This window comes from the organism of the source record quoted next, unplaced genomic scaffold, assembly GCF_019419815.1.
Source record: "Pyrus x bretschneideri cultivar Hongxiangsu unplaced genomic scaffold, Pyrus_bretschneideri_v1 Contig2, whole genome shotgun sequence".
NCBI lineage: Eukaryota > Viridiplantae > Streptophyta > Magnoliopsida > Rosales > Rosaceae > Pyrus > Pyrus x bretschneideri.
The window spans coordinates 11,093,048-11,119,730 of record NW_025999501.1 but is presented as its reverse complement, the minus strand read 5'-3'; the positions used below and the strand labels follow the sequence as shown (position 1 = coordinate 11,119,730).

The window sequence follows — 26,683 nt, the reverse complement described above, 5'->3', positions numbered from 1 at the left end:
CTTGTTTTGCTTGTCAAACCATACAACAACAAGGCCTTGTCCCATTAAGTAGAGTCGACAATATGAATTCCAAAATGCTATTGCGCTCAGTTTTACACCAGGTTTGTTGTTAACTCCAAGTACTTCATGTCATTTCTTAATGTCTTTCCAAATTTTCTTTCTTTTCTTATGATTTTGCTTGTCAAACAAGATGCAGGAAATTTTAAATTGTGACAATTCCATTCTCATCGAAAGCACTGTATATGTTACATTTTGATGACAAACAGTTGGGCTAGGTTATTACAAGGGAAAGGAGCCACTGAAGATGTTCGAAGAAAGTATAGTATCTTGAGCTCACGGAAATTAAAGAAAGACATCGGAATTGGCCGTTCAAGCTTGTTGCTATTTGAATCTGTTAAAGAATTTTGACATGGAAGCAGTAAGCTATTGAGGATGAGGTACACAGAATCAAGAAGAAGAGACTAAGAATGAAAGGAAAGTTGCAGAGAATGTGTAGGAGAATTTCAGAAAACTTGCAAAGAGTGTATGACCTCACTATTCCGAGAAATTTTTTACCGTGACCGAAACACAAGTGGTACACCACGTGTTTTTATATAAGTGATGGAAAATTTATTTTTTATATTAACTTTTTAACACACATATCAAATCATTTATATAATAACATATGATGTACTACCTTGTGTTCCCGTCACATAAAAAAATCTCTCCACTATTCCATACAATTCACGTGAAGAGTGTTTGAGAGAGAATCACTCTTCCAACGGTTAGGTGAGGGGAATATCCCAACATCAGATCTTTCAATCCTAGCCATTCATCTTATCAGCTTATGAGCTTAAGACACATGATATTTTAACACAGAAAAGTAAGAACGGAATTTAACCACCTGGTATACGAACACATGTATGTACAAAATCAATTCAACCGTTTACCATTCAACATTCCCCTTTATATGTTGACTTGGTTTCATTCCAAGTAACCCTCTAAGTTCAACAAAGCCAACGCATCAAGTCAAGTTCACTTCTAATTAATTTTTTTTAACAATTTTAACTTTATTTATTGACATTGAATATTGTTTTGGGGTGTAGAATCACTTTGATTGGTCCAAAATTTGTTATTTCAAACTAAAAAGAACATCTTCATTAGGAAAGTTGTTTACGAGATAACGCAAATAGGATAAAGTTACTCCACAATAAAATCTCAAGCTTATATAAAAATATATTATCATTGCACCCATGTGAAAAGAATCTAAAGACTTATGAAATCAAGTGAAGACTGTTTTTTTTTTTTTGGACAGAAAATCAGGTGAAGACTACTACTATTAGATCCAAGGCTAATTGATTTTTTTACTTTACAGTTTAAATAATTCTTGGAAAACAAAATCGTAGAATCTCTTTTTTGTTCAAAATAACAGAATAATTAGAAGAATCAGTCTTCAATTCTGACCAAGCAATGGTTGTCTCTCACATGTATATAATTAGCCTCTTGCCACCTACGTTATGACATAATCAATATGGAAAAATAAGACAATGGATGGGTCTAGTAGCTCTCTATATATATAGATTAATTCTTGTAAGGCCTGGTTGTTGCAAAACCAAACCGTCATCATGCTTTAATAAAGGGGTGCTATCCACACATCCCATTTTATTTCTCACACATCCCTTGATAATTTATGTCCATTGATATTCTTCAATTCATCCGATCCGACGGCCGAAAATTAAAAAGGTATATGAGAAATAAAATAGGATGTGTAGATATCACACCCCTTAATAAATAGGCTCCCTTCAATCTTATTGCCCGAAAAATGTGCACATAAGTTCTTATGTACCAAATATCTTCACTATTTTGGTTTTTAATTGGTGCTTTGCGTATTAAACAATGAACATGCGAATTTCTAATTTGGAATGCATCATTTTCTTGGTAAGAAATGTTGATTTCAATGCCAGAAGGATTTTAATCTGTACTTTTTAGGGTGTATTTCTGCTTACCACCAGGGGCATAGGTACTATATGGCCAGCATTGGCCTAGGCCTACCCTCACTCTTTCAGCTTTCTAAGTAACTGGTATTATGAGTTCATTTTATCTTTATAAACTTAGTATTATATTTCTTTTAGTTTACATAAATTCTTAAATTCTATTCACCAATAATTAAAAATAAGAGGTCTCTTTTTCTTTTCAATCCAACAATACTCACCCTAAAACTAAATTTATCATCTGATTTATAAACAAATCAGTAACTTTTGAAATTTCTTATATTTTGTCCTTCAATTTCCCCACCCACAACAATATTAGGGTTTGTAAGTTTCTCTCTTTTTTTAACTTTTTACTAAATTTTAAAATTTCATATATCCCCAATCCATTCTTCTCATTTTTTTGTTTGAAAACTCCCAATCTATTCTATATTGATTTAGAGTGATGCTAGAGATATCATCTACTTGAGCCGTATTTTGAGACCACGTGATGATAGCAGTTAATGATTGGACTATTTATGTGAATCATTAAAGAATGAAGCCAATCATTAATTACAACATCATGGGCCTCCAAAATATGGTCAAAAAATATAATCTCCATAGCATTTTTCATTGACTTGATATTGAAAGGTCAATTTCTCATAATCCTATTTAATTTTTGATTAATTACTCTCTATCTTGACTTGATATTGGAAGGTTAATTTCAACAAAGAAAAAAGCATTTAGCGCATCAAAAAAATTAATTAGCTCATAACTCTAAGCATGTATTATACAGTTATACTCTCTTGTAAATATTATCTATTTATAAATTTTTTAACATTTAAGTGAGACCCCTCCTAGGGTCAGTCCTAAGATTTTTTAGGTTCGGGGCGACCCAAAAAATGCGCCATAACTTCATATAAGAAAAATTATTTGTTTTCATATGTAAAATTTCGATAAATGTGTTTATTTACTATTGGTGACATGTCATATGGTTTGCAAATTTGGTATACACATAACTCTTTGTTGAAGATTTAACTTGAATTGGAATGAATGTCTAAAAATTGCAACCTACATAGCTACTAGCTAGTAATTAAAAAGAAATCAACAATCAAATAGAAATTCGTAAAAATTGGAAAGAATAAAAAAGCACATATCATGATGAACTCAAGGCTTAAGACCTTTCGTAAATTTTAAACAACAGAAACCATTGTTTCTTATAAAACTTCTTCTTGATCATCTAACAAATTTTATAAATTTATATTCTTATGAAAAGAAACTTGTAAAATTGGAACGTAAAAAAAAAGCACATAGTGTTTTGAACCCGGACCTCCACGTTAATTTTAAATAACATAAATCACCACTTCATACTGATCATTTTACCAAATTTATTCTTATGAAAAGAAATTCATAAAAATTGAAAAATAAATAAACACGCATAACATTTTGAATGTCACATCCTGGCCCGAGCCCCCACCACATTCCGGGCTCGACTCCACCGTAGCATGATATTGTCCGCTTTAGGCCTCGACCACGACCCTCAAGGTTTTGTTTCTGGGAACTCACATGAGAACTTCCTAGCGGGTCACCCATATGGGAGTGCTCTCGCGCGCTACTCGCTTAACTTCGGAGTTCCCATGGAAGCCGAAACCAGTGAGCTCCCAAAAGACCTCGTGCTAGGTAGGGATGAGAATATACATATAAGGATCACTCTCCTAGGCGATGTGGGATGTTACATTGAACCCAAGTCCTCCTTAATTTTAACCGACATGAACCACTAGTTCTAGTTAAACTTCTTGGTCATTTAACCAAATTTTATAAATTTATACTCATATGCAAACATATATGAATATAACGCCTAACTAATTTTGGTGCTCCAACATTTTTTGGGCCCCAGAGGGTCGCCCAGCCCACACTGGGCCTGGGCATAAAATCTTACTCTGCCATAGCTCACCACCCTCAAGTGGTAGTAATGCTACCACCCTACTTATTATCATTAGATGAGTTTAAATTTTGAGATTTGTGTATATTTACTACACATATCTCGAAATTTAAATTCATTTAATGATGATAAAAAGGGTAATAAGTATCACCATCACATAATGATAGTGAACACAAATATTACTTAACTATTACTGTGTGAAACCGTTGATAAGTCCGGTCATCTTGAATTGGAGGTCAATTTTGCAAAAGAAGGACAAATTGTCATTTATTTGTTACCTTTGATTATGGATGATTTTGAAGCTGATTTCATTGTCATGGTTGATAAACATCAAAAAGTCAAGCAATCATGTTGGTAAATCTTGACATTTGGCCATGGAGCCTGTGCTTATTAATAATGTAAGGGTGTGTTTGTTACTTTGGACTAGCTTTAGAGATTAAGATGAACTGGCTTAGAATAGACTAAGCTGGACTAACTTAATAAAGTTTTTGATGTAGTGTCGGACTAAAAACAAGATTCTCGCTTCTCTGTTAACACTTTTATCTCATACAAAAGGCTGAAGACTAATAATATTAGGATACATGTAGAAAATAATTTTTCGGTGGATTCAGATTTTTATTTAGTTTTTAAACTCTTTTTAAGGCCTAAATAGTCATGTTAATTTTCATTCTTCATTAATCGTGTTGTTGAAGCTAACTTGTTAACAACTTCTTCATTGGTCGTGTTGTTGAAGCTAACTTGTTAAAAGACTTCTCTTCCAAATTTGTAAGCAACAATAAATTTGTAAAACCTCTTCAAAAGTTGTCATTTTTCTTTGTTTTGAGAATAAAATAAGTTACAATGGTAAAGGCAGACATCACAAAAAAGTTTGGAAGGTCTTCAACGATTACAAATCCATGTTAGTCACTCAGTCAAAAAACCATTTTAGAATTAACCTGACAAAACTAGAGTCCTCGGGGGTTTCAATTCACGAATTTGAGAAAGATGGATTTTTAGGATTTTGTTTACTAAATGAGTGCAAAAATAAATTTACATTTTGAATTGAGTTTGTGGGGGTTGTTTAGATAGTAAATCTGGATTTAAAGTGGTATTTATTCTTTAATTAAAAATAATATTGGTGTAAAGAGTACTTAATCTATATACAAGCTATTCAATACACTGCGCATGAAAAATGAATTAGCAAACCATGTATAGAATTACATATGGAATTTATAATCAAATGACCGAGTCCAATTAGAATTTGCATGCTCTCACACCACCAGCCTACAAACCTAAAAACAAGATTCTCGCTTCTCTGTTAACACTTCTATCTCATACAAAAGGCTGAAGAATAATAATATTAGGATACATGTAGAAAATAATTTTGGGGTGGATTCAGATTTTTATTTAAGTTTTAAACTCTTTTTAAGGCCTAAATAGTCATCTTAACTTTCATTCTTCATTAGTCGTGTTGTTGAAGCTAACTTGTTAACAGATTCTTCATTGGTCGAGTTGTTGAAGCTAACATGTTAAAAGACTTCTCTTCTCAACTTGCACGTCAACCAAGGTGCACATTAACTAGGATAGCTTGCTAATCGAGATAGGCCCACTAGGCTCTACCGAGTTTCTAGTAATGATAATTTAACGATTTGAAACTTGTTGACCAAAAGTCAACCCTTGGTCAACTTGGACAACGGAATAGTCAACAACCATAGTAATCCAATCTAGAAGATCCGTATATCGGATTTCCGATCCATAACTTCATGAGGGCTCTTTTTTCTCCTAGAATAATATGCTAAAATTTTGTGAAGATCTGACAGTGGGATCACCGCCAATCGCAAATTTAAGTGGCGAACCACTACAAAGCTATTAAAACATCGGAATTTCACAAAACATATGCTAAAAAACAGATTTAGGGCATTGAAATTAGCCTAACAAGTGTCCTGGGCCAAAACCCGAAATCAACATTGGACGGAATATTCACAAACGGAAGCTTTTACCAATTTCAATCATCTGTTTTTATATATTTTGATGACTAAACGACTTTAGTTTTAATTGTTTTTTTTTTTTTTTTTTTGTGCAGAGGCAATACTTATAGAATGATTTATAACATGAACGCTTTTTTTTTTTTATCATAAACACGAAGTTCAATGAATCAGCAACAAACAATTTGAGTAGGAACTCTTACACATTCATCGAGTAGCCAAGTATTAGGTTCGAATCTTATGAATAATTCTTATTGTTGTTTTGTTCGGAAAATTAAAGTTTTTTAGTCAATCTATTGTAGTAAATACATGAACGGTTCATAATACTTTTACCAATTCCGTTCATCTGTTTTTATACAGTTCGATGACTAAACGACTTTAGTTTTAATTGATTTTTTGCAAAGGCGATCTATTGTAGCAAATACATGAACGGTTTGTAATACTTTTACCAACTCCGTTAATCTATTTTATACAGTTTAATGACTAAACGACTTTAATTTTAATTGATTTTGCAGAGACGATATTTATAAAACGATTTATAATATTAACGGTTCTTATTCTTAGCACAAAGTTAAATGAAATCGGCAACGAATAATTTGAGTAGGAACTCTCACACATCCGTTAAGTAGTCAAATATTATTCAATGTTTAACGGCAATGTTATGTGTGGGTACTTTTTAAACAACCCGACCAATCTACCCTACACTCATGTGGTGGGGTACGTTGAGTCGGGTTTAATGATCAACTTTTTGGATTTGTGTTATAACCCGCCCACCCACCTAGACATGGATTAGTTGTCGGTTTTAAACTGTTAACCCGTAGAAACTCAGACTCGCTCAAACTCCATTCTTTTCTTTATGAGATGCTGATAATGCTCATTACTTGAAAGCATGAGCAAGCAAGGTCACAAATCTTGGAAGCATTAGTCCATCTTCAACCCGCAAAAAGACCCAACCCAAACTGAATGTATGTAGTTTGAGTAAGATGGTGATTAATGTTGTTCGGTCACACGCAAGTTCCACCAAATGATAACCCAATTGAATGGGTCGGCTAATGGGTTGAGGTTTAACGCGGCTCAACCCACCCATGCCCAGCCCTAACCATTGTGCCATTGTGCCGTTGTGCATGAGCACTAAGGCGTATCTAACCCAAATCGTTTTGAGTAAAAATGAGGCGATGGTCCATCAGATTGTGCTGGGTGGTTTGGACAGGTCGTTTTAACCATATTATTGATGTATTGTATTTGACATCATAATCACAAGCCGACCTAGATTTCCCAATATATAGCACTTGTATGACAAATAAAAAATAATAAAAATGATTCTGAAAAACTGTCAAAAAATAATAAGCCGACCTAAATTTCCCTATATATAGCCGTTTAGAGCATCTTCAAAGGAGATGTCAAATTTTGCACATAAAATTTAAATTTAAAGGCTTATAAATATGTGGCACATTGATCTTTTTTTAAATTTTGTTATCCAATTGATATGTCAAATGTAAACTATTATTTATTACATTATTTACTTTTTATAGTTGTAATTAGTATTTTTTAAAACAAAAGATAAGAATAAAAAATTATTAATTTCTAAAAATATAATTGAAGTAGCTGTCAAATTTGACAGCAACTTCCTCTACTACCATTCCATGTCATGCCACATAGGAATTGGCCTTTCAGTTGGAAAACACTAGTGATGTCTTTTTTTTTACCGTTATTACTGATGTGAACTTTTTGACATCTCCTTTGAAGATGGTCTTAGAAAATAAAATAATAGCCGAAATTTTTGAAATGTCATATAAATTTATACATATTTTTAATCTATCATTTGTACTAAAATTTTAAGCAATTAGTCATACGAATTTTCTAAAATCATTAATTGTCATCTCACACTAATTATATTAAGTTCTTCATCCAAAAGAATGTTATTTTGGACTTTTAACCTCATTTGTCACAAGTTTATTAATTTATACAAAGATATATGTACTCTAGGGTGGGCGATAACTTAGTTTTCATTAACTTATGGTGAACTATTAAAATAGTACATTAGGCTCTCTAACATGAAGTTTAACTAATTACAAGCTTTGAGAATTCAACGCTGTCAATCATGTTCATTAAAAATAAAGGCAGTTAAAATGTTCCAAAGAACCTTGAAAATAAGTCATGTGCCTTGACCATAGCTTATTTTGGATAGAAACTTAACGTAACGGAATTAGGATGAGATGACAAATTAATTATTTTCAAAATTTGATATGACAAATCGCTTAAAATTTAAGTTTATATAACAAATTTAAAAAGGGATATAAGGTCATATGACAGTTCAAAAAAAAATCCAAAATAATATTTAGTAACAACATTAGACATGAGAAAGCTAATAAGAATGCACAAAGCACATGTCAAGTGGAAAATGGTTAGTGTATCTTTTTATAGTTGTTGTTTTCAAGTTTTTTTTTTTTTTTTTAAATTTATAGTTTGTTGCAGAATCATTTTTCTCTCTTACCAAAAAAAAATGTGAAATGTAGAAATTAGATTACCAAACTTACCATTTTGCTTTCTAATGTCAAACAAAAGTGAAGTTCATTTCCTCTAATTTTTCGGGTGAATAAATTTAATTTGTAGCTTCAATCATATAAGAAGTAAAGAAAAAACATAATTGATTCCTAATATTAAAGATATTTTTTTCCTAATCGAAATGTTTTTCTTCTTTTTTGTAGGCAAAATTGCTTTTACCGATTTTTTACAACTGCCCATTGGGCTTATAGTAAGCCCAGATGAATTTTATATGGCCCAAACAGTGGTTCGTTTTAACGGTTTAAGGTCCAAAACGACTCCGCCGCAAAACCCACGGGCAGGAACCGTACGCGTAGCAAATCTGACAAGTTCCAAATAGGCCTGGCAAAAAATACCGAGAACGAATCGAATCCGGTCGGTCGGCTATTTTTTTTCGGTTCATTCGGTATGGGGTACAAGATCAGTTCGATTTTGGTTTTATGTTTGATACCAAACCGTACCGAATCAGTTTTCAATTAAAATCGTCGTCCACGTGGTTTGTTTCTATTGGTGCTTATCTGAGTTCACAAGCACTTGGTCGCACCGGAGTGGATCCCTATTGGTGCTTAGTTACCACTCGATGCTTATCTGAGAAGAGTTATGATTTTCACACACCCTTAACTACTTTTTCCACACTCTTTTGCTTATCTGAGTGCACAAGCACTTGGTCGCACCGGAGTGGATTCCTATTGGTGCTTAGTTACCACTCGATGCTTATTTGAGAAGGGTTGTGATTTTCACACACCCTTAACTACCTTTTCCACACCTTTTCTTACTTTTTAATACTTAATTGGTATCCTACTATTTAATCTTTCATATATACCCTTTCTCCTTTTTTTATGGTAATTAATGAAAGATTAAATAGAAAAGGGTATATATAAAAGATTAAATAATAGAATACAAATTAAATATTACAAAATATGGACGGATGTGGAAAAGTAGGTAAGGATGTGTGAAAATCACAATCCGAATTGAATTATTCAGATTCTCACTTTTCTCACTCCGTCTCTCTCAGTTGCCGGCCGTCCACTCCTCCTCCTCTCCAATCTCTCTCACGATCTCACCTCCACCACAACCATTATGACTTCGTCTTCTCTCATGGTAAGTCAATCTCTTGAATATGTTTGCACTTTATAAAATTAGGGTTTTAATTTTAGATTCAAATTGGGATTGGAATTGGAGGTTTCTCTGAAATTGTAAGATTAGGGTTTTAATTTGTCGTTGGATTTTGTAGTTTTGATGTAGTTAATCTCGGTCTTTAACACTAATGTAATTCGGATTGGAATTGGGGTTTTCTCTGAAATTGGATTTTGTAGTATTGTAATTGTAATCCTTCCGTTGTTTTAACACTGATGTACTTAATCTCGCCGTATTGGATGATACTATTGATTCTGTGTTCTGCATTTCATTAATGTTTATGTTTTAAGATCAAGTATCAAGTAAAGAAATTTGCATGTGCTACAGTTAGAATTGAAGGTTAAGCTCTAATTAAGGCTTACATGTTCACCCGAACCTTAAACTAAGAATGAAATCATCAAAACTCAATTTTACATGGCAAATTTTGATTCATCCAAGTAAACATAGATTCATGGATTAGAAGTTGACTACTTGTTGAATGCACTGAAATGAGTAGATTATGAAATTTGATCCCCTTATCGTCTTAATGCTTTCGTAGTTTTCAAGTTTTAGGGTGTTTACCAAGAAAAGAAGATTAATGGTTGTTAAGGTTAACTAAAGCTTAAAAATGTCAGAGTTTGATACCATATTGCTTATACATAGGTGATTTATGGAATAAAATGGTAAGTTAGTATGTGATTAATTTTTGACTCGGAACCATTAGGCCAGGAACTTGATGTTATGAAGCAAACACTGGAACCATTAGATTCTACCCTTCCTAGATCAGTCCTGGCCCCTGAAGCTACTGTGGTCAATATGGAAGACATGCCACCATTGCCATCTTAACCACCAATGCAATGGAGGATGGAAATACAACATGCTTCCCTTTTTTCACAGAGAGAATTGGTTGGAGTTGGTCTGGATTCTTTGCTGCCAATCCAGCCATCGGAATCAGTTGAGAAAGCTCAATTTGATATGCCAGCACCACAGGACCTAGTAGATTTACCAGGAGACTTACAAGAAGGATTTAGTTGACTAAGACTACTCAACTTCCAAATCCAGTTGGTTATTTCACCATGAATCAGGTTTGCTGAAAGGTCCAAAATGCTTAATTTTGCTTGATTTCTCAAGAAATCAGGAAATGTTCTCAACTTTCCAGAAGACAATTTCAATGCCGTAAGTTGAGGGAAGGAAGAATAAGAGGAACTAGTATCAGCATAAGTAATCAACAAGCTATTGTATGACAAATCAAGACTCGAAATTCACAAACCCAGGACCCTTCTGTTTTCGAATTAATTGTTCAAAAGCTATAAATTTGAGACTTAAGACATGTGTAGACACCAAACTTACAACCAACAGTGAAGAGAAAGAATGGAACTCGATGAAATAAGCTTACAAGTTACACACTCTCACCTAGAGCATGAACAGTACAGCCAAAAGGAAAGATGAAAAAACTAACTCAAAAGGATAAGCAACAGCTAGTTATCAATGCAATTGAAAACTATTGTGTGGAAGGAAAACCGAAGCATAAAGGAATTAATATACCTATTCCAAAACACTAGCTTTGGAATAGGTATATAATTAGTCAAATCCACATGTTATCATTTTTTAATGTGGGTTTCCTATTAAACATTTGGGTTTATCATTTTACCACTTTTTTTGAATTAATATACCATCTCACCATGAAAACATGTGGGTTTCCTATTAAACATGTGGGTTTATCATTTTAACACATTTTTTGAATTAATATACCATCTCACCATGAAAACATGTGGGTTTCCAAGACAGCCACAAACAAGGAATTAATATAAGCTGTTGGGTATGTGGGAAGTCATTCTAGAAAAACCACTTCAATTTTAACAGATTTCAGTACCAACAAGGCAACAATAAAGATTAAACATATGAAAAAACATCCTATTTAATACAGTTGAAAGTATTATCGACCATTATTATATAAGTTTTGAGATTTAGAAGCGTTGGCTGCCGGAGAGAGTTCTTTGAGAAATATCCTCAGCTGTATGTGATCAGCATAGAACTGGTTCAGCTGATTTCATATCCTGCACTTATCAAACCATCGACATGTATATTAGTGTGTATATATATATACACATATATTTACACGTATATAGATATAAGGAAACCAACATTAGAAGTATAGATACTTACTGGACATATTCGATGTTGTTTCGTGTAGAAGATGAGTTTGAGATGGCTGCAAAAGCATCGGTTGACATGGCTATAGTAGAAGGGCAAGGAGATTGACGGCAAAGATCCACCACCTTCACCTCCACAGTAGCACCATCCTTGCAGGGCATATTAGCAGGGACGGATCTACAGAGGGTCCTGGGAGGTCCCAGGACCCCTCGGCCATCCTAAAATGTTGCTAGAAATTTTCCGGAGGACCCCTCGTACTCGAACACGAGGCCTGTGCTGCTGTGCAGATTGTCTGTGTTGCTGCAGCAACAGGTTGCAGTTTGCAACGGAGAAGAAGAAAACAGGGGAGAAGAAAGAAAACAGGGCATTAAAAAAAAGGGTCCAAAACGCAGTGTTTTGGCCCTTTTTTTTTTTTTTTTTTTTTTAATTAAACCAATGAAATCAACGGTTGCAATTGGTCCACCTTTGCAACATGATTACATATTATTTTTGAAAGTCTAGCCCCACATCCTGTCGTCCCTTTCACTTCTTCTTTACCCGTGCCTTCCACTGCTTTTCCCCCTAATCCCCCATCTTTCTTATATTCACCCAAAACCCTAAATTTCTAATCCCACCCAATCCCATATTATAATTACATTACTCCAATATTATACCTCCACTTGTTTAAATTCTCCAAGCCACCACTATTTGGTTCCAAATTCAAGTAAGTTTTTTGGTATTCTAATCTAATCTCAATTAAATTATATTAGATATTGGTGGAGATTTTTAGTCTATTATTGATATGATTGTTGATGTGTTTTATGTTTGTATACTCATTTTATAATTGAAATTTGGATGGAATTTTTTTTTAACCTTTATTATTGGGACCCCCCGAGTTTAAAATCCTGGATCCGCCACTGCATATTAGGTCCACTCAGGCACCTAATTTTATAGAGCCTTCCACACGCAGAACCACCGTCCCACAACCCTTCACTCACCGCCACAAAAAGGTACATCGGAGGGAACTGGTCTGGCCTACTCCCAAAGCATTTTGTTGCTGCACAACAATTACAATAATGGCATAAGAAAAGCTAATTGTCATTGATATGGTCCAACTAATTCTCAATACCCTATTCAACCTGCAACTAACTAGACATGAATTACTCACTTAAAACCATTTAAACCCCCTAATTGTGATCAAGGCAATCACACAACAATACAGTAATCATTGCGTTGAGATGAATAAGTTGTTTACTCACGCATATAAGGAGGACCGTATGCAGTTGCTGTGCCGAGATCGCCAGAAACTAGCCTTAATTCTGTGCAAAAAAAGCTTAAAACCATTAACATGAGGGTTTTGGAAAATGTGGTCGAAGGAGCGGCCATCATTTTAATGGGTCTTTTGATTTTGAGGGTTTTGGAAGCTATGAATGATATTGATAAAGATTTACCGTCGCAATTTTAAGAGAACCACAATGGAAGCTATGAATATTTTTTTGTTTTATTTGGATGGTCGTAATTAACAGAATTTTTTTATATCAACATAAAGAAAATTCGGATGCCCAATTTGGATGGCTTAATTTAAACTAGCATATAGGCACACAAAGTGTGTGAGATTTTTTTTTTTTTTTTTTTTTTGAAATAGAAGGAGAGGAAGAGAGTGATAGAGAATGTGGGAGTGAGAAGTTTTTTTTTTTTTTTTTTTTTTTTTTTACATTTTTTTTTAATTAGAGATATGTTAAAATTACATGTAGGTGAGGCTTTGAAAAGAAAAAAAAACAACAACAAAATTTGGTTGTCTGAAATTACATTTTTGCCCCATATTTTTTATTCATATTCTGTTTTAATTAGAGGGTTAAACGGGTAATTTTATAGGATTTTAGTTGACAATGAGTGTTTTATTAGTTACTGGAGATTATTCTAGATCCACCAAGCTGTCATATTTCAAACATTTTTTGTTTTTGTTTTTTCTTTATAATCTAATGGCTATGATCAAATGAAATCAAATCTAATGGTAAAGAAAAAGATTTGACGGCACAAAATTAAATCTAACTCTAAAATAATTTAAGAAAATTATTTAAATCAAATTTAACTTAAAACTTTATAAAATATCTATGTATTTGTATGATTTTTATTTACTTATCGAAATTTAAATATTTTTAGATTAAAATGTTCATAAAAATAAATGAGGATAATCTACATAAATTTTATTTTTTAAAAAGTTACCAAAAATTATCAAGTGATCTGGGCCTTTCAAATTTCATCCAACGACCAAAAATTATCATAGCATTTAAGTGGCCAGAACAGGTGAGCCGTTTGATGAAATTTGAAAGATCCAGATCACTTGATCCGATAGCCTTGGTGGGAGAGATCCGGAGAGTATCTCTTTCCCTTGGCTAAAACCTTATTTTTAAACATCCCAATAGCCATTAAACTAAACATATTTAGTTCTGGTACATTCGGATAAAGATTATATAGGTAAACATCAGCGTTCCTGTATGCTATTTTGGCATTTGGGGGCAACCACATTTTAGTCCGACATCGAAAATGAGAAGAACCATTCTATTAATAATTTAGTACCACACACAATTTTGCCGAGACCTTTTGTTAGAACCCCTTATCAGTTAATCTCCCAGGTGGCTTAGGATATCGGCAATATCGACTCGTGTGTAACTTAAAGGTATATCATAGAGAAAGAAAGGTAGATCGAGAGAATTAATATTTTGTGCATCAGTACCTGCACTCAGTTTGCACCAATTGAGCATCCTTAAAAACGCCACAGCATGCCCAAAGAAATTATACATGCCACTGGGAAACACGTAACATATATAGTTAAGTCAAAAGTCAACAGTAAAATGCATTTAGAAGAGAATGGGAGGTGTGGATATGAAAAACTTACATGGATTAATTCCAAAGCGGAAATTCGAGCCATTTGGAGTCGTTTGTACAAATAACTGGAATACAAGTAATCTCGGACAACCGTGGCCTTGCACACCATGAAATTTGGTTTTTCTAATACACATTTGTAATTTGGTGAGGCGTTGCATAGCTTGGAGACTTGGTAAATTCATCAGATTCTCGCAAAACAAAATCGTCAGTTGAGCAATGGATGTAAGGGCTACCCAACCATTCTGGCAAAGTCTCCACCCCCTTAATAGAATATATCTCCATAGATGTTAGAGAAGTGAGGTGTTGAATTTGTTGAGGCAGAGACTTTAGCTTAGACCAACCCCTTAACACTAAACTTGTAAGATACATTAATGATCCAACTTGAAAATCAGGGAAGGAATCGAGCTTCTCCCAAAACCCATCGATATACAATTGCTTCAAGCCAGTGGGCCACTGTAGCCCCTTCGGCATATATTTTAGGTTTCGCAAACCTACAATCGACAAAGGACGGAGAGAATGAAAGTGGTCTAAACTTGGAAGAATCTGTAAATTAGGGATATCTCGTATTTGCAGCGTCTCAAGAGAGAGTGGGAATTGATGGCTGCTCACCCAACTTTTTAATCTTTCACAATTTTCAATCCTCAGTTGTCGAAGGAAGGTCATGGTGCGCAAGTCTTAAGAAGATGTAGACTAATGCACTCATCCTCGTCAATTCTGCTACTTTGGGCACAAAAGGACGCTGGCTTTGGGCAACTCCATAAACACAGTTTTCCAAGACTAATGCTTTCCTCCTCCTCCTCCTCCTCAACGCTCCTACTTTTGACACCAAACGTTGATAGCTTTGGACATTCCCATATCCACAATTCCTAAATAGAGGTACATTGTTGTGGAAGAGCAGGTAAGCTTGTTAATTCACGGCAATCCCAGATTATCAATTTCTGAAGAGAGGCGGTGAGGGACACGCTGCATTTCATTTCAATTGATGTCAGATTATTCCAATCCTCTATATACAATTCCACGATAGAGGCCCACACACTCAATGGGCCTGATAGTCCATTGCGATTTTGTATACTCACTTCCACGAGAGAGGCCCATAAACTTAATGGGCCTGACCATAACCGTAGAACTCTGCTCCAACATATTTCAAGTGAGCTATTCCTTTAATATTAAGCTCCGTAAGATTGGGTAGATGACTGAGCGATGGGACTACTTCACATTTGTCGCATCCAAGTAATTGAATCTTCTTCAAGCTGTTGAGCGGTAATGACCCACTCATCATCCACAATGGAAACTTAACGCCCATGAAGTTTTCAATACTTAAGCTCTTTAACTCCAGATGTCGTCAGAGGCCTTCTAGGACATCCTCCTCCTCGTTATTGTCAGTTGTTGATCTATCTGCTGTCCATTTGAGTTCCAAATGACATACTTTCGTCTTATCCTCTAATTTAGCTTTCTTTGCTTCTTCTCCATTCTTTATGTGCTCCAAATTACCGACAATGAATTCACCTTTCAATTGTTTCAAGCCAGCCAACTCTTCAATCTGACGACCAACGTCATTACCCAACGAAAAGTAAGGTAATGTTCGAAGGCAAGTCAGCTGTCGTATGCCCTTTGGGAATTTGATATCTTCATCAAAATAATTATGTCTCAGGTTGATCAAGTTTTGCAATTGTTTTGGAAACTCTTCAAGGGCACAATATACTGCTCTTAATGTCTGAAGGCTATAGAGCTTGCCTATAAATTTGGGGAGTGCTTTGAATCTTGTTTCGGAAATGTCAAGATACCTTAAGTGTTTCGGCCTACCTACTGAAACTGGAAATTCTTCAATATTAGCATTACTTAAATTTAAGACACGTAAAGCTTTGAACCGTGGAAGAATGTTAGTAGGAACTTCAACGCCATTGAAAAGCAGTGACCACAATTTCTCAGCATTTCTTTTCGGAAATTTTCCCAGTTTATTAGTAGAAACCCGAGCAACATGTCGAATCTCTATGCCACATAAGTCTCCAGTCAAACTCTCAGTTTTGGATAAACTTTTTGCACGATCATGCATCTTGCATTTGCTAACAATGCCATTGTCACTCATCGTAGCAACTTGAAATAAGGAGCTCTGCAATAAAATATCAAAATATTCATTGCCTATGTCCTCCATATCTTTACTTTCGTCATGCGAAGGGCGGAGTAGTCCTTGAGCCATCCAAAGTTGAATCAAGTTGTCTCTTTGAATTTCAACATCTTTCTCAAACATTGAGCAATATGCAAAACATTGCTTCTATGATGGTGATTCTAAATTGTCAAAACTCAACCTCAAGACTAGCACAATTTTATCTTCTTCTTTTAATAGGTTGTTCCATATTTTACTGTTTTTAAACAATGACCATTCTTGAATACTTTTTTTAGTGTGTAAAATGCCTCCCAAAACTTGTTAATTGGATTAGTGAGTTCAAAGGTGTCCTAAAATAATGTAGAAAATAGACTGTACATAAGTAAATTCATTAATTATATTTGACTTCACGTATTTTGTTTTTTTTTTTCTTTGAATGCCTAAAATATCGCTAATTACATTTTACATATACAACTAATTTGATGCAGATTGAAAAGGGGGATTAATGATTCCACCCACCCCAAACACCAAAAAAAAAGGCATTAATGTTATAATTTATTATTTGAATAGGATTTTTTTTTTCTCTCAAAAATGTTTTTCTTTTTATCAACGACCACCACAATTTTGTTTTAGGGTTCAAAATTGTTTCTACGGTAAAAATAATTTACCAAAATATAAATAGATATATTATGTTGTTTGTGGCTTGAAACAGAGACAAAATAATGTATCTATTTTCCTTTTTCATAGAAACTAATGTACCTATCTATATGTTAGTGTACCTACTTAGAATAAAAGTATTAATTGTAAAAATAATTTACTTATCTCATTATAGCTATAACAATGTACGCAAAAACTTATATTATTATTTTTGATCTAGCACATTATAACTATATATATTGCAATACAAACAATTTACCTATCCCTTGAAATTTAAACAAGACAGATTAATATAGCTATATATATTATTTTTATATAAATTAATCTACCTATATACATTATTTATGGAAATATTATTTTTTGGTATATGTGGAAGACATAATTTAGTGAGAGGAATAACATTTATGAAAAAAATTAGGGTGATTAATAACATCTTTATATTTGTACGTATTTTTTGGTACATGTGGAAGACATAATTTTGTAACATCCCACATCGTCCAGGGGAGTGATCCTTAAATGTATATTCTCATCCCTACCTAGCATGAGACCTTTTGGGAGCTCACTGGCTTCGGGTTTCGTAGGAACTCCGAAGTTAAGTGAGAAGGGGGTTAGAGCAATCCCATGATGGTGATCCTTAAATGTATATTCTCATCCCTACCTAGCATGAGGCCTTTTGGGAGCTCACTGGCTTCGGGTTTCGTAGGAGCTCCGAAGTTAAGCGAGAAGGGGGTTAGAGCAATCCCATGATGGGTGACCCACTGGGAAGTTGCTCGTGAGTTCCCAAAAACAAAACCGTGAGGGAATGGTAAGCCCAAAACGGACAATATCGTGCTACGGTGGTGGAGCGGGCCCGGGAAGTGATCCGTCCCGGGTCGGGATGTGACAATTGGTATCAGAGCCTAACCCTGGCCGCGTGTGTGCCGACGAGGACGTCGGGTCCCTAAGGGGGGTGGTATGTGACATCCCACATCGCCCAGGGGAGTGATCCTTAAATGTATATTCTCATCCCTACCTAGCATGAGGCCTTTTGGGAGCTCACTGGCTTCGGGTTTCGTAGGAACTCCGAAGTTAAGCGAGAAGGGGGTTAGAGCAATCCCATGATGGGTGACCCACTGGGAAGTTGCTCGTGAGTAGGGAATGGTAAGCCCAAAGCGGACAATATCGTGCTACGGTGGTGGAGCGGGCCCGGGAAGTGATCCGTCCCGGGTCGGGATGTGACAAATTTAGTGTGTGTGTGTGTGTGTACACATATATTTATACGTATATAGATATAAGGAAAGCAACAGTAGAAGTATATGGGAGTGGAAAATTTAGGTAGATATTTACTGGATGAATTCGATGTTGATTTGGGTAGAAGGCGAGTGTGAGATGGCTGCAAAAGCATCGGTTGACATGGCTATGGTAGAAGGGCAAGGAGATTGACGGCAATGGTCCACCACCTTCACCTCCACAGTAGCACCACCTTTGCAGGGCATATTGGGTCCACTCAGGCACCTAATTTTATAGAGCCTTCCACACGCAGAACCACCGTCCCACAACCCTTCACTCACCGCCACAAAAAGGTACATCGGAGGGAACTGGTCTGGCCTACTCCCAAAGCATTTTGTTGCTGCACAACAATTACAATAATGGCATAAGAAAAGCTAATTGTCATTGATATGGTCCAACTAATTCTCAATACCCTATTCAACCTGCAACTAACTAGACATGAATTACTCACTTAAAACCATTTAAACCCCCTAATTTTGATCAAGGCAATCACACAACAATACAGTAATCATTGCGTTGAGATGAATAAGTTGTTTACTCACGCATATAAGGAGGACCGTATGCAGTTGCTGTGCCGAGATCGCCAGAAACTAGCCTTAATTCTGTGCAAAAAAAGCTTAAAACCATTAACATGAGGGTTTTGGAAGATGTGGTCGAAGGAGCGGCCATCGTTTTAATGGGTCCTTTGATTTTGAGGGTTTTGGAAGCTATGAATGATATTGTGACAAATATGAGCATATTGTGACTATCTCTTCGCCACGTTCGTTTCTTGTTCATTAATTCCTTCATTATATAATCTCTAGCTGCCATATGAATACACGGGTGGTATAAATTGTTCCGGGTCTGACTGTGAGAGATGACGTTATTATGACCATCCAAAATAATAATTACAGATAGGGGATATGTCGTTATTGTGACATTTTGTAAATATGTTTGATACAAAAGCCCCTCCATGTGGTATTTTAGTGGATAGGGTGTTAGGTTTCTACCCATGCATCCCGGGTTCGAACTTTCTCTCTGTAATAATAGCAAAATTAAAAATAAAAAAAATACAAAAGCTTCTTCTCACTTAACATAATATTATTGGCCCGATGCATTATGTGAAAATATTTATGTGCAATGTGCATTGCTCTTCAAGACAAGGCAAAATCTCTATATGCTAAAACTCAATAAGGTGGTATTGTGGATGACCAGTGGGCAGACATTTTTGCCCCTTGATTTCTCCTCGCTCACCCGCTTTATCGTCCTCTTTGTACAGTGGAAAGACGGTTTTCCCCATTCTTTCCACGCGTCCGTCATCGTTGATATCCCGGCTTCGAGTTCGAGGGTCCTCTTCTGCGTTTAGCCCTTTGTTTCTTCTGCTCCTTTTCTGATTCCTACCTTATTCTAGCTGTGTTCTTCTGCGATTGTTTATTCTTCTTAAATATTGTGGTCTCTGCATCGAAAAATATTGGGGGAAAGTTCCTGCTTTTCGTGTTTTAAGGGATCTTATTTCAGGTCTCTGATTTGAGGAGGGTTTTGCATCTTTTTAAACCTGGAGTTGTGGGTGTTTTGTCCATCCTCATAAAATTGGTCTCTATTTCTAGAGTTGCGATCGGGGGGCAAATATTTTGCAGTTTTTGCGTTCGTCTTTGTCTGGGATTTGCAAATGTTGGCCGAATCTGTTACATGTTTTCTTCTCTGTTTGAGCGCCGGCTTTAGATTGTTGGGAAATAAATTTTATACAGCTGAGGTGTGATTCATAACTACTGTCTTTCAGTTTTTATTCTGTAATTTTGTTAGTTTGGATGAAACTGTAATAATTTTGTTTTGGGTTAGTTGTGGTCTTCAAGAGCAGTGATCGTTTTATGTCGTTTTGAACATCACAAGAGCCGCCTCCCTCCCCGCTGCTTCCAACGTCTCCTCTCCTTTTGTGGCCGACTGTGGATGTTTGTCTTTCTTCTCTCCTCTCTTTTTATTTATTTATATATTTATTTATTTTATAGATTTTTTTGGAAATTAAGATTGACTGCTTACTTCTTTTTTCCTATTTGTTTGTTGTTTTTTTAGTATCTGCCACTTCCGCTGGTGCCCCTGGTATGTCGTTGTTATTATGTTAATGCTGCTCTGATATTTGTTTGTTGTTTTTTTAGTGCATGAGATCGATCTTTGTTTTATTATTATTTTTGCAGTCATTGGATACATGGAATACAAGGAGGTTTTGCAATTTCACACTTTTCCACATTTACGATTATTTGCACAACATTTGAACTTTGTTATCTGTATGAGCTTTCGTTTTAGTGACTTCTTAAATTTCGTCATGACTGACCCATTTTTTCCAACTCTACTTTAATGGTTTTCAAGGAACCAGTTTGCATATGCATTGATAATTGTTGGATTAAAATGGATTTGTATTTTTTTGGAAGAAATGATAAGAAGAAGAAGAAATTGAAAGGGTAAAGCTTCATATTTTGAAATATAATTAGATGAAGAAAGAGAAAATTACTTGGTAAAGATTTGAGCTTTAGCTACTGCATGCAGATTCAGCTTTCCTTTGCATTTGAATGAGTTGGAAACTGAGTGGAAAATGTTGAGAGAGAGAGAGAGAGAGAATTGTGTTGGGATTTTGGTAAAGATTTGAACTTTGGTGGTAAGCTAGCTGCTTTAAGCTCGCACAGGAAAACCCAGCAGCATATAGAGAAGTAGACTGAATTGGCCCTTTGAATAAGTTTGAAATGAGTTGGAAACTGAGTAGAAAAATGTTAGAGAGAGAAATAGAGAATGTGATTTGATAATTGATAATATGATCAATCCTTGGGGACATGTATATTATATCAAATTAGATTAGAATTTTCTGATTAAATTAGATTAAAATTTGATCATATAAAATATAACAATTTATACATATTCGAAATATGCATTAAAAAGTTTTAAGTCTAAAATTACATGGATTAGAATGACTTTTCTAGATGCTCAAATGCTTTTTACTGAAGAGTGTTTTGTGTTTCTACTGCCGATAACCAAATGTTGTAAAGTATACCTTAATATATATTCTATGCTGGTAAGCAAAGATGTTTTTCGTTACACCTTAACAAATACCTATGAAATCTGCAGTATTATCTAATTGAATTGGTTAGTTTTGATTTGCATTTTGTTAATTTATATATTTGTAATAGTCGACTGTGTTGAAGTTTTAGTGTATCACTTTCTATCAACACTCTGCTTCTTTTTCTTATTATATTTTATGTGTTTAAATAGCATGAACATACTAAAAACCTGTTAATTACAAACTATCTGTTACAAGTTTGTACCGCCTGTTTTCTTCTTTTATATCCAGTAGTTTTAAGACCCGCAGCAACGTGCGGGCACTATTGCTAGTTTTATCACTATTGCACAATGAGATTGACACTTATTGCTAAAGATTTGCCGCCGCAATTTTAAAGAGAGAACCACAAATGGTAGCATAAGGTACTGCTTTAATAAGGACCTCAGGTTGCCCCGTTTGATTTCCATCCTTGAATTTTTTTTTGTTTTATAAGATGCTTAGTTCTAAAAAAAACGTTAGGCGCTAGTCGGGCAGCAGGCTGGGGTCTAACGTTTAGGCGCTTATGCGGATTTTAGTAAATTTTTTGTATATATTGTAAATAAGTGTATATTGACACTTACAAAAAATTATACTTGTATGAAATTCATGGATAAAATAATAAAATAATGATAAAATACAAAAAGAGTATCCAACAAGTCCAAATTTTAAAAACACATTAAGCATATATGCCATATAATTTAAGACATTTTGAATGATTATATCTAGTTTTTAAAAAATAAAAGTAAAAATCCCTACGTGGGTTGGATGGTTCGTAATAAAGAGAAGTTTTTGATATCAACGTGGGTGGTTCATAGAGAAAATTCTGATGCCAATGTGGGCCGTTCATAGAGAAAATTCTGATGCCAATTTGGGTGGTTCATAATAAAGAGAAAATTCTAATGCCAATATGGGTGGTTCATAATAATTTACAAAATATTTTTTTAGAAATCATATTAATTTATGTTGAATTTAAAGAGAAATAAAGGTGTCAAAGGATGTGAAAAAGGCACACTAGGACGCATAAAGATGGACTTGCACGGTTGCACCAATACTTAATAGTAATGACATTTTCAGCCTGACATCCCATCATTTTTTATGAGAAAAATCAATATTTTAGGATTGACAGCCTATGGCTTTTTACAAAAAGCAAGCAATTTGATGCTAGCTGTCCAAATTTGATTGGAGAGAAACTAAGAAAAAAATTAAATAACAAAAGTATGTAGAGTGGTCACATTGTGTGGAAGGAAGAGAGAGTAAGGGCTAGTTTGGTATTGTTGTGCTTTGAAAAAAAGTTGCTTCTGCTGTGCTGTGAGAATAAGCAGCTGTGAAATAAAGCAGTAAAGTGTTTGGTAAACTTTTGTGTAAAAGTGCTTTTGAAAAAAAAAAACAGTATTAGAGTGTTTGGTAAACTTTTATGTAAAACAGATGTGAAAAAAAGCCGATTTTTCAAAGCTGGGTTTTGCAGCTTCTTGTTTTTGGCTTTTTTTCATCCAAAACTGTGAAAAAAAGTTGAAGCTGAGTGTTTACCAAACACAAAAACAGCTCCCAGCTTTTTTTGATAGCAGCTTTTTTCAGAATCACCTCAGTACCAAACCAGGTCTAAGTCATCGTTTTCGTTTTTTTCTCTTTGTCACCGTTGAAATCAATTTGCATGTCTCTAGTTGTCTAAGAGAATTTGCTTGATTTTCTTATTATTGGGCTGAAATAAGCTTTAGAGAGAAACTGTATCTTCTGGCTAGATTATTTTACGATGTAAGCTTAATTTAAACTAGCATATAGGCACACAAAGTGTGTGAGATTTTTTTTTTTTTTTTTTTTATTGAAATAGAAGGAGAGGAAGACAGTGATAGAGAATGTGGGAGTGAGAAGTTTTTTTTTTTTTTTTTTACATTTTTTTTTAATTAAAGATATGTTAGGATTACATATAGGTGAGACTTTGAAAAAAAAAAAAAAAACAAAAAAATTTGGTTGTCTGAAATTACATTTTTGCCCCATATTTTTTATTCATATTCTGTTTTAATTAGAGGGTTAAACTAGTAATTTCATAGGATTTTGGTTGACAATGAGTGTTTTATTAATTAGTGAAGATTATTCTAGATCCACCAAGCTGTCATATTTCAAACATTTTTTGTTTTTGTTTTTTCTTTATAATCTAACGGCTATATCAAATGAAATCAAATCTAATGGTAAAGAAAAACATTTGACGGCACAAAATTAAATCTAACTCTAAAATTATTTAAGAAAATTATTTAAGAAAATTATTTAAATCAAATTTAGCTTAAAACTTTATAAAATATCTATGTATTTGTATGATTTTTAATTACTTATCGAAATTTAAATATTTTTAGATTAAAATGTTCATAAAAATAAATTAGGATAATCTACATAAATTTTATTTTTTAAAAAAGTTACCAAAAATTATCAAGTGATCCGGGCCTGATTAATTCCAAAGCGGAAATTCGAGCCATTTGGAGTCGTTTGTACAAATAACTGGAATACAAGTAATCTCGGAGAACCGTGGCCTTGCACACCATGAAATTTGGTTTTTCTAATACACATTTGTAATTTAGTGAGGCGTTGCATAGCTTGGAGACTTGGTAAATTCATCAGATTCTCGCAAAACAAAATCGTCAGTTGTGCAATGGATGTAAGGGCTACCCAACCATTCTGGCAAAGTCTCCACCCCCTTAATAGAATATATCTCCAAAGATGTTAGAGAAGTGAGGTGTTGAATTTGTTGAGGCAGAGACTTTAGCTTAGACCAACTCCTCAACACTAAACTTGTAAGATACATTAATGATCCAACTTGAAAATCAGGGAAGGAATCGAGCTTCTCCCAAAACCCACCGATATACAATTGCTTCAAGCCAGTGGGCCACTGTAGCCCCGTCGGCATATAAATTTCTAGAGAGTAAGGATGACCGGTTAATAGAAAGATACGAAAGGTGGGGGAAATGAGAGAGAGAGAGTGAGAGAATCGGCTGAAATGATGGAAAAATAATAATAAAATAACAGGAAATAACAGGAAAAGATGAGGCGTGAAGGAGCTAGAAAGGGACCGGTTTCTCTACTCTTTCACTTTCTATACACTCTCATCATTTCTTATTGTGTGCGATTACGGTTAAATTATGTTAATTTTTTATATTAATTTTTTTATAAAAATAATATAAAATATTAACGTTAGTTAACCCGCATAAACCAGAGGGAATAAAGAAGAATGAGAAAGTATTGGAAGTAGGAAGACAGACAAGCCAGGTCTGCTGGAGAGAGGACTGTCTGACATGGGAGAGAATAAAATGAAATTGGGGAATGGGACATGAGAGAAGAAGTGAGAGAGACTTGATAGTGAAAAAGTAATGATGGTTTCTGATGGAGTTGGAAAAATGGAGGAAGTAAGATTTTTTTTTTTGTTTTTATTTGAACGGTTATAATTAAATTATATTAATTTTTTATAATAAAAGAAAAATAAAATAAGAGAATATAAAATAAAGGAATAAAAGTCGATGAAAAGAAGAGATGAAAAGAATCCTAATCCAAAATGAAGTGTTCAAAATCCAAACAAAACAATATTAAATCTTCCACTTGCCTTCAATAAAGCCAAGAAATTCTCACGCAACACATCCATGTACGCAACCCACGATCAGACTTCCATTTGGACTCAATAAATTATTAATTAAAGGCCACTTGCTTCTCTTGGTGAAATCAGACAGCTTATGCAAGCATTTTCACTGCACAAAGGCTGGTTTTGTGTTCCAGGTAAAAAGCATGCAGTGGTGCGTGCTGCAGAAAGAGAGATTCTAAAACCATCTCTAACTGCTTCCAAAAACGAAAAAAAAGACCATCTCTAACTAAAAGAGGGTCACTTTTAATCATTTGACATTTTAAGATATTAATATTTTAATAAACAATATAGGCCTTTATGACTTGTTTTAATCATTCGATCCTCTGAACCCTTAGGTTGGAGATGGTCTAAGTTTTGAATTTGTCTCATGTATTCTTACACAATTTCGAACATAATTTGTTCGTTATAACTTCAAATTGACTTTCATCTGCAGCCACTTGTTCGAAAGAATAAGTATTGCTCAGAAATAGTAAAATAAGAATGGAAAAGTGAAGGGAAAATTGAGGTTTACGTGGAAAGCCTACGTGGTATCTTAGGAGTATTTTGATAATTTCATCACTACAGAGAATAAAATACGATAAATCTCAGGACGGAATGTCACATCCAAACAAGACAATTGATGCATATCAATTTACAAATTCTGACTTTTATTCAAATTTTAAGTTTATTTCTCTCATGATCTCATCTAAACAAAATATAAGAGAAATCTTATTAGATGGTTCTTAATTTTGCCAATTTTATATCAGATTCTTTTTATTGAGTACAAGAAACTGTTGGAATATGATTATAATAACATAGATTTCCCAATATATGTAGTCATATGGGAAGGTACACCATAATATTAATGTACTGATATAAATATGATTGTAGTAAAATAAATTAATTAATTAATAAAAGAAATAAAATAATTATTTATTTAATTAATTAATTATAAAGGCATATGAACAGTTGTATTTCAACTCCTTCACAACTTCTTTTGAAGAACACAACTCCTTCGTATTATTTCATCTCTATATATTTATCAAATCCTTTTCTGTCAGATTTATTCAATTTCCAATTGTCTGAAATTCCATCCTACAACCCGTTTGAACCCAGGCCTGAATTAACCCAACAATTCGAACTATATTCCCCTACACCGTTTCATTCGACAGAGAACAAAATTCTTTCTAAAAATGGAGGAAACTGATTCTATGGTCGATCATATTACTAAAATGGAAGTAATGGCAAAAGACTTAGCCAATGCTGGCCATCTAGTTTCTGATAAAATGCAAGTTAGTGTTCTTCTTGGTAGCCTCCCAAATTCTTGGGAAAATGTAGTTACTTCTATGACTTATAGTCAAGTGGAATTAACAATGGACACATTGCCTGCAATGTTGGCTATTGAAGAAGTTCGTAAAAACTATAGGAAAAATGAAACTGGACAAGGCAAAACC

The 26,683-nt window shown here is 34.4% G+C and overlaps 2 protein-coding genes and 1 long non-coding RNA gene across 5 annotated transcripts; 1 reads left to right on the top strand and 2 right to left on the bottom strand.

The window, feature by feature from the left end:
- The first annotated feature begins 9,225 nt into the window (after nucleotides 1-9,225).
- On the top strand, nucleotides 9,226-12,746 carry LOC125476912. Of its 2 annotated transcripts, XR_007258137.1 has the most exons (3): nucleotides 9,264-9,497; nucleotides 10,237-10,597; nucleotides 11,707-12,746. It is a non-coding gene; the product is annotated as an uncharacterized LOC125476912 (long non-coding RNA). The 2 variants fall into 2 exon arrangements; XR_007258136.1 differs by lacking the exon at nucleotides 11,707-12,746 and having other exon boundaries at nucleotides 9,226-9,497; nucleotides 10,237-10,842.
- LOC125476908 (putative disease resistance protein RGA3) lies at nucleotides 11,203-17,868 on the bottom strand. 2 transcript variants are annotated; one of them, XM_048583540.1, is made up of 5 exons: nucleotides 14,545-17,868; nucleotides 14,383-14,453; nucleotides 12,905-12,964; nucleotides 11,679-12,702; nucleotides 11,203-11,569 (listed from the first exon to the last, which is right to left on the bottom strand). In XM_048583540.1, exon 1 carries the CDS (start codon nucleotides 16,780-16,782, stop codon nucleotides 15,877-15,879), a length of 906 nt encoding a protein of 301 aa, XP_048439497.1. In that variant the 5' UTR covers nucleotides 16,783-17,868; the 3' UTR covers nucleotides 11,203-11,569; nucleotides 11,679-12,702; nucleotides 12,905-12,964; nucleotides 14,383-14,453; nucleotides 14,545-15,876. The 2 variants fall into 2 exon arrangements, with proteins under 2 accessions (XP_048439497.1, XP_048439498.1); XM_048583541.1 differs by lacking the exon at nucleotides 12,905-12,964.
- Nucleotides 17,869-18,434: 566 nt separating this feature from the next.
- LOC125476909 (EG45-like domain containing protein) lies at nucleotides 18,435-19,354 on the bottom strand. The gene is made up of 2 exons (XM_048583542.1): nucleotides 19,107-19,354; nucleotides 18,435-18,904 (listed from the first exon to the last, which is right to left on the bottom strand). The coding sequence occupies exons 1-2, from the start codon at nucleotides 19,351-19,353 to the stop codon at nucleotides 18,618-18,620; spliced, it is 534 nt and encodes a 177-aa protein (XP_048439499.1). The 5' UTR covers nucleotide 19,354; the 3' UTR covers nucleotides 18,435-18,617.
- Between the last annotated feature and the right edge of the window lie 7,329 nt (nucleotides 19,355-26,683).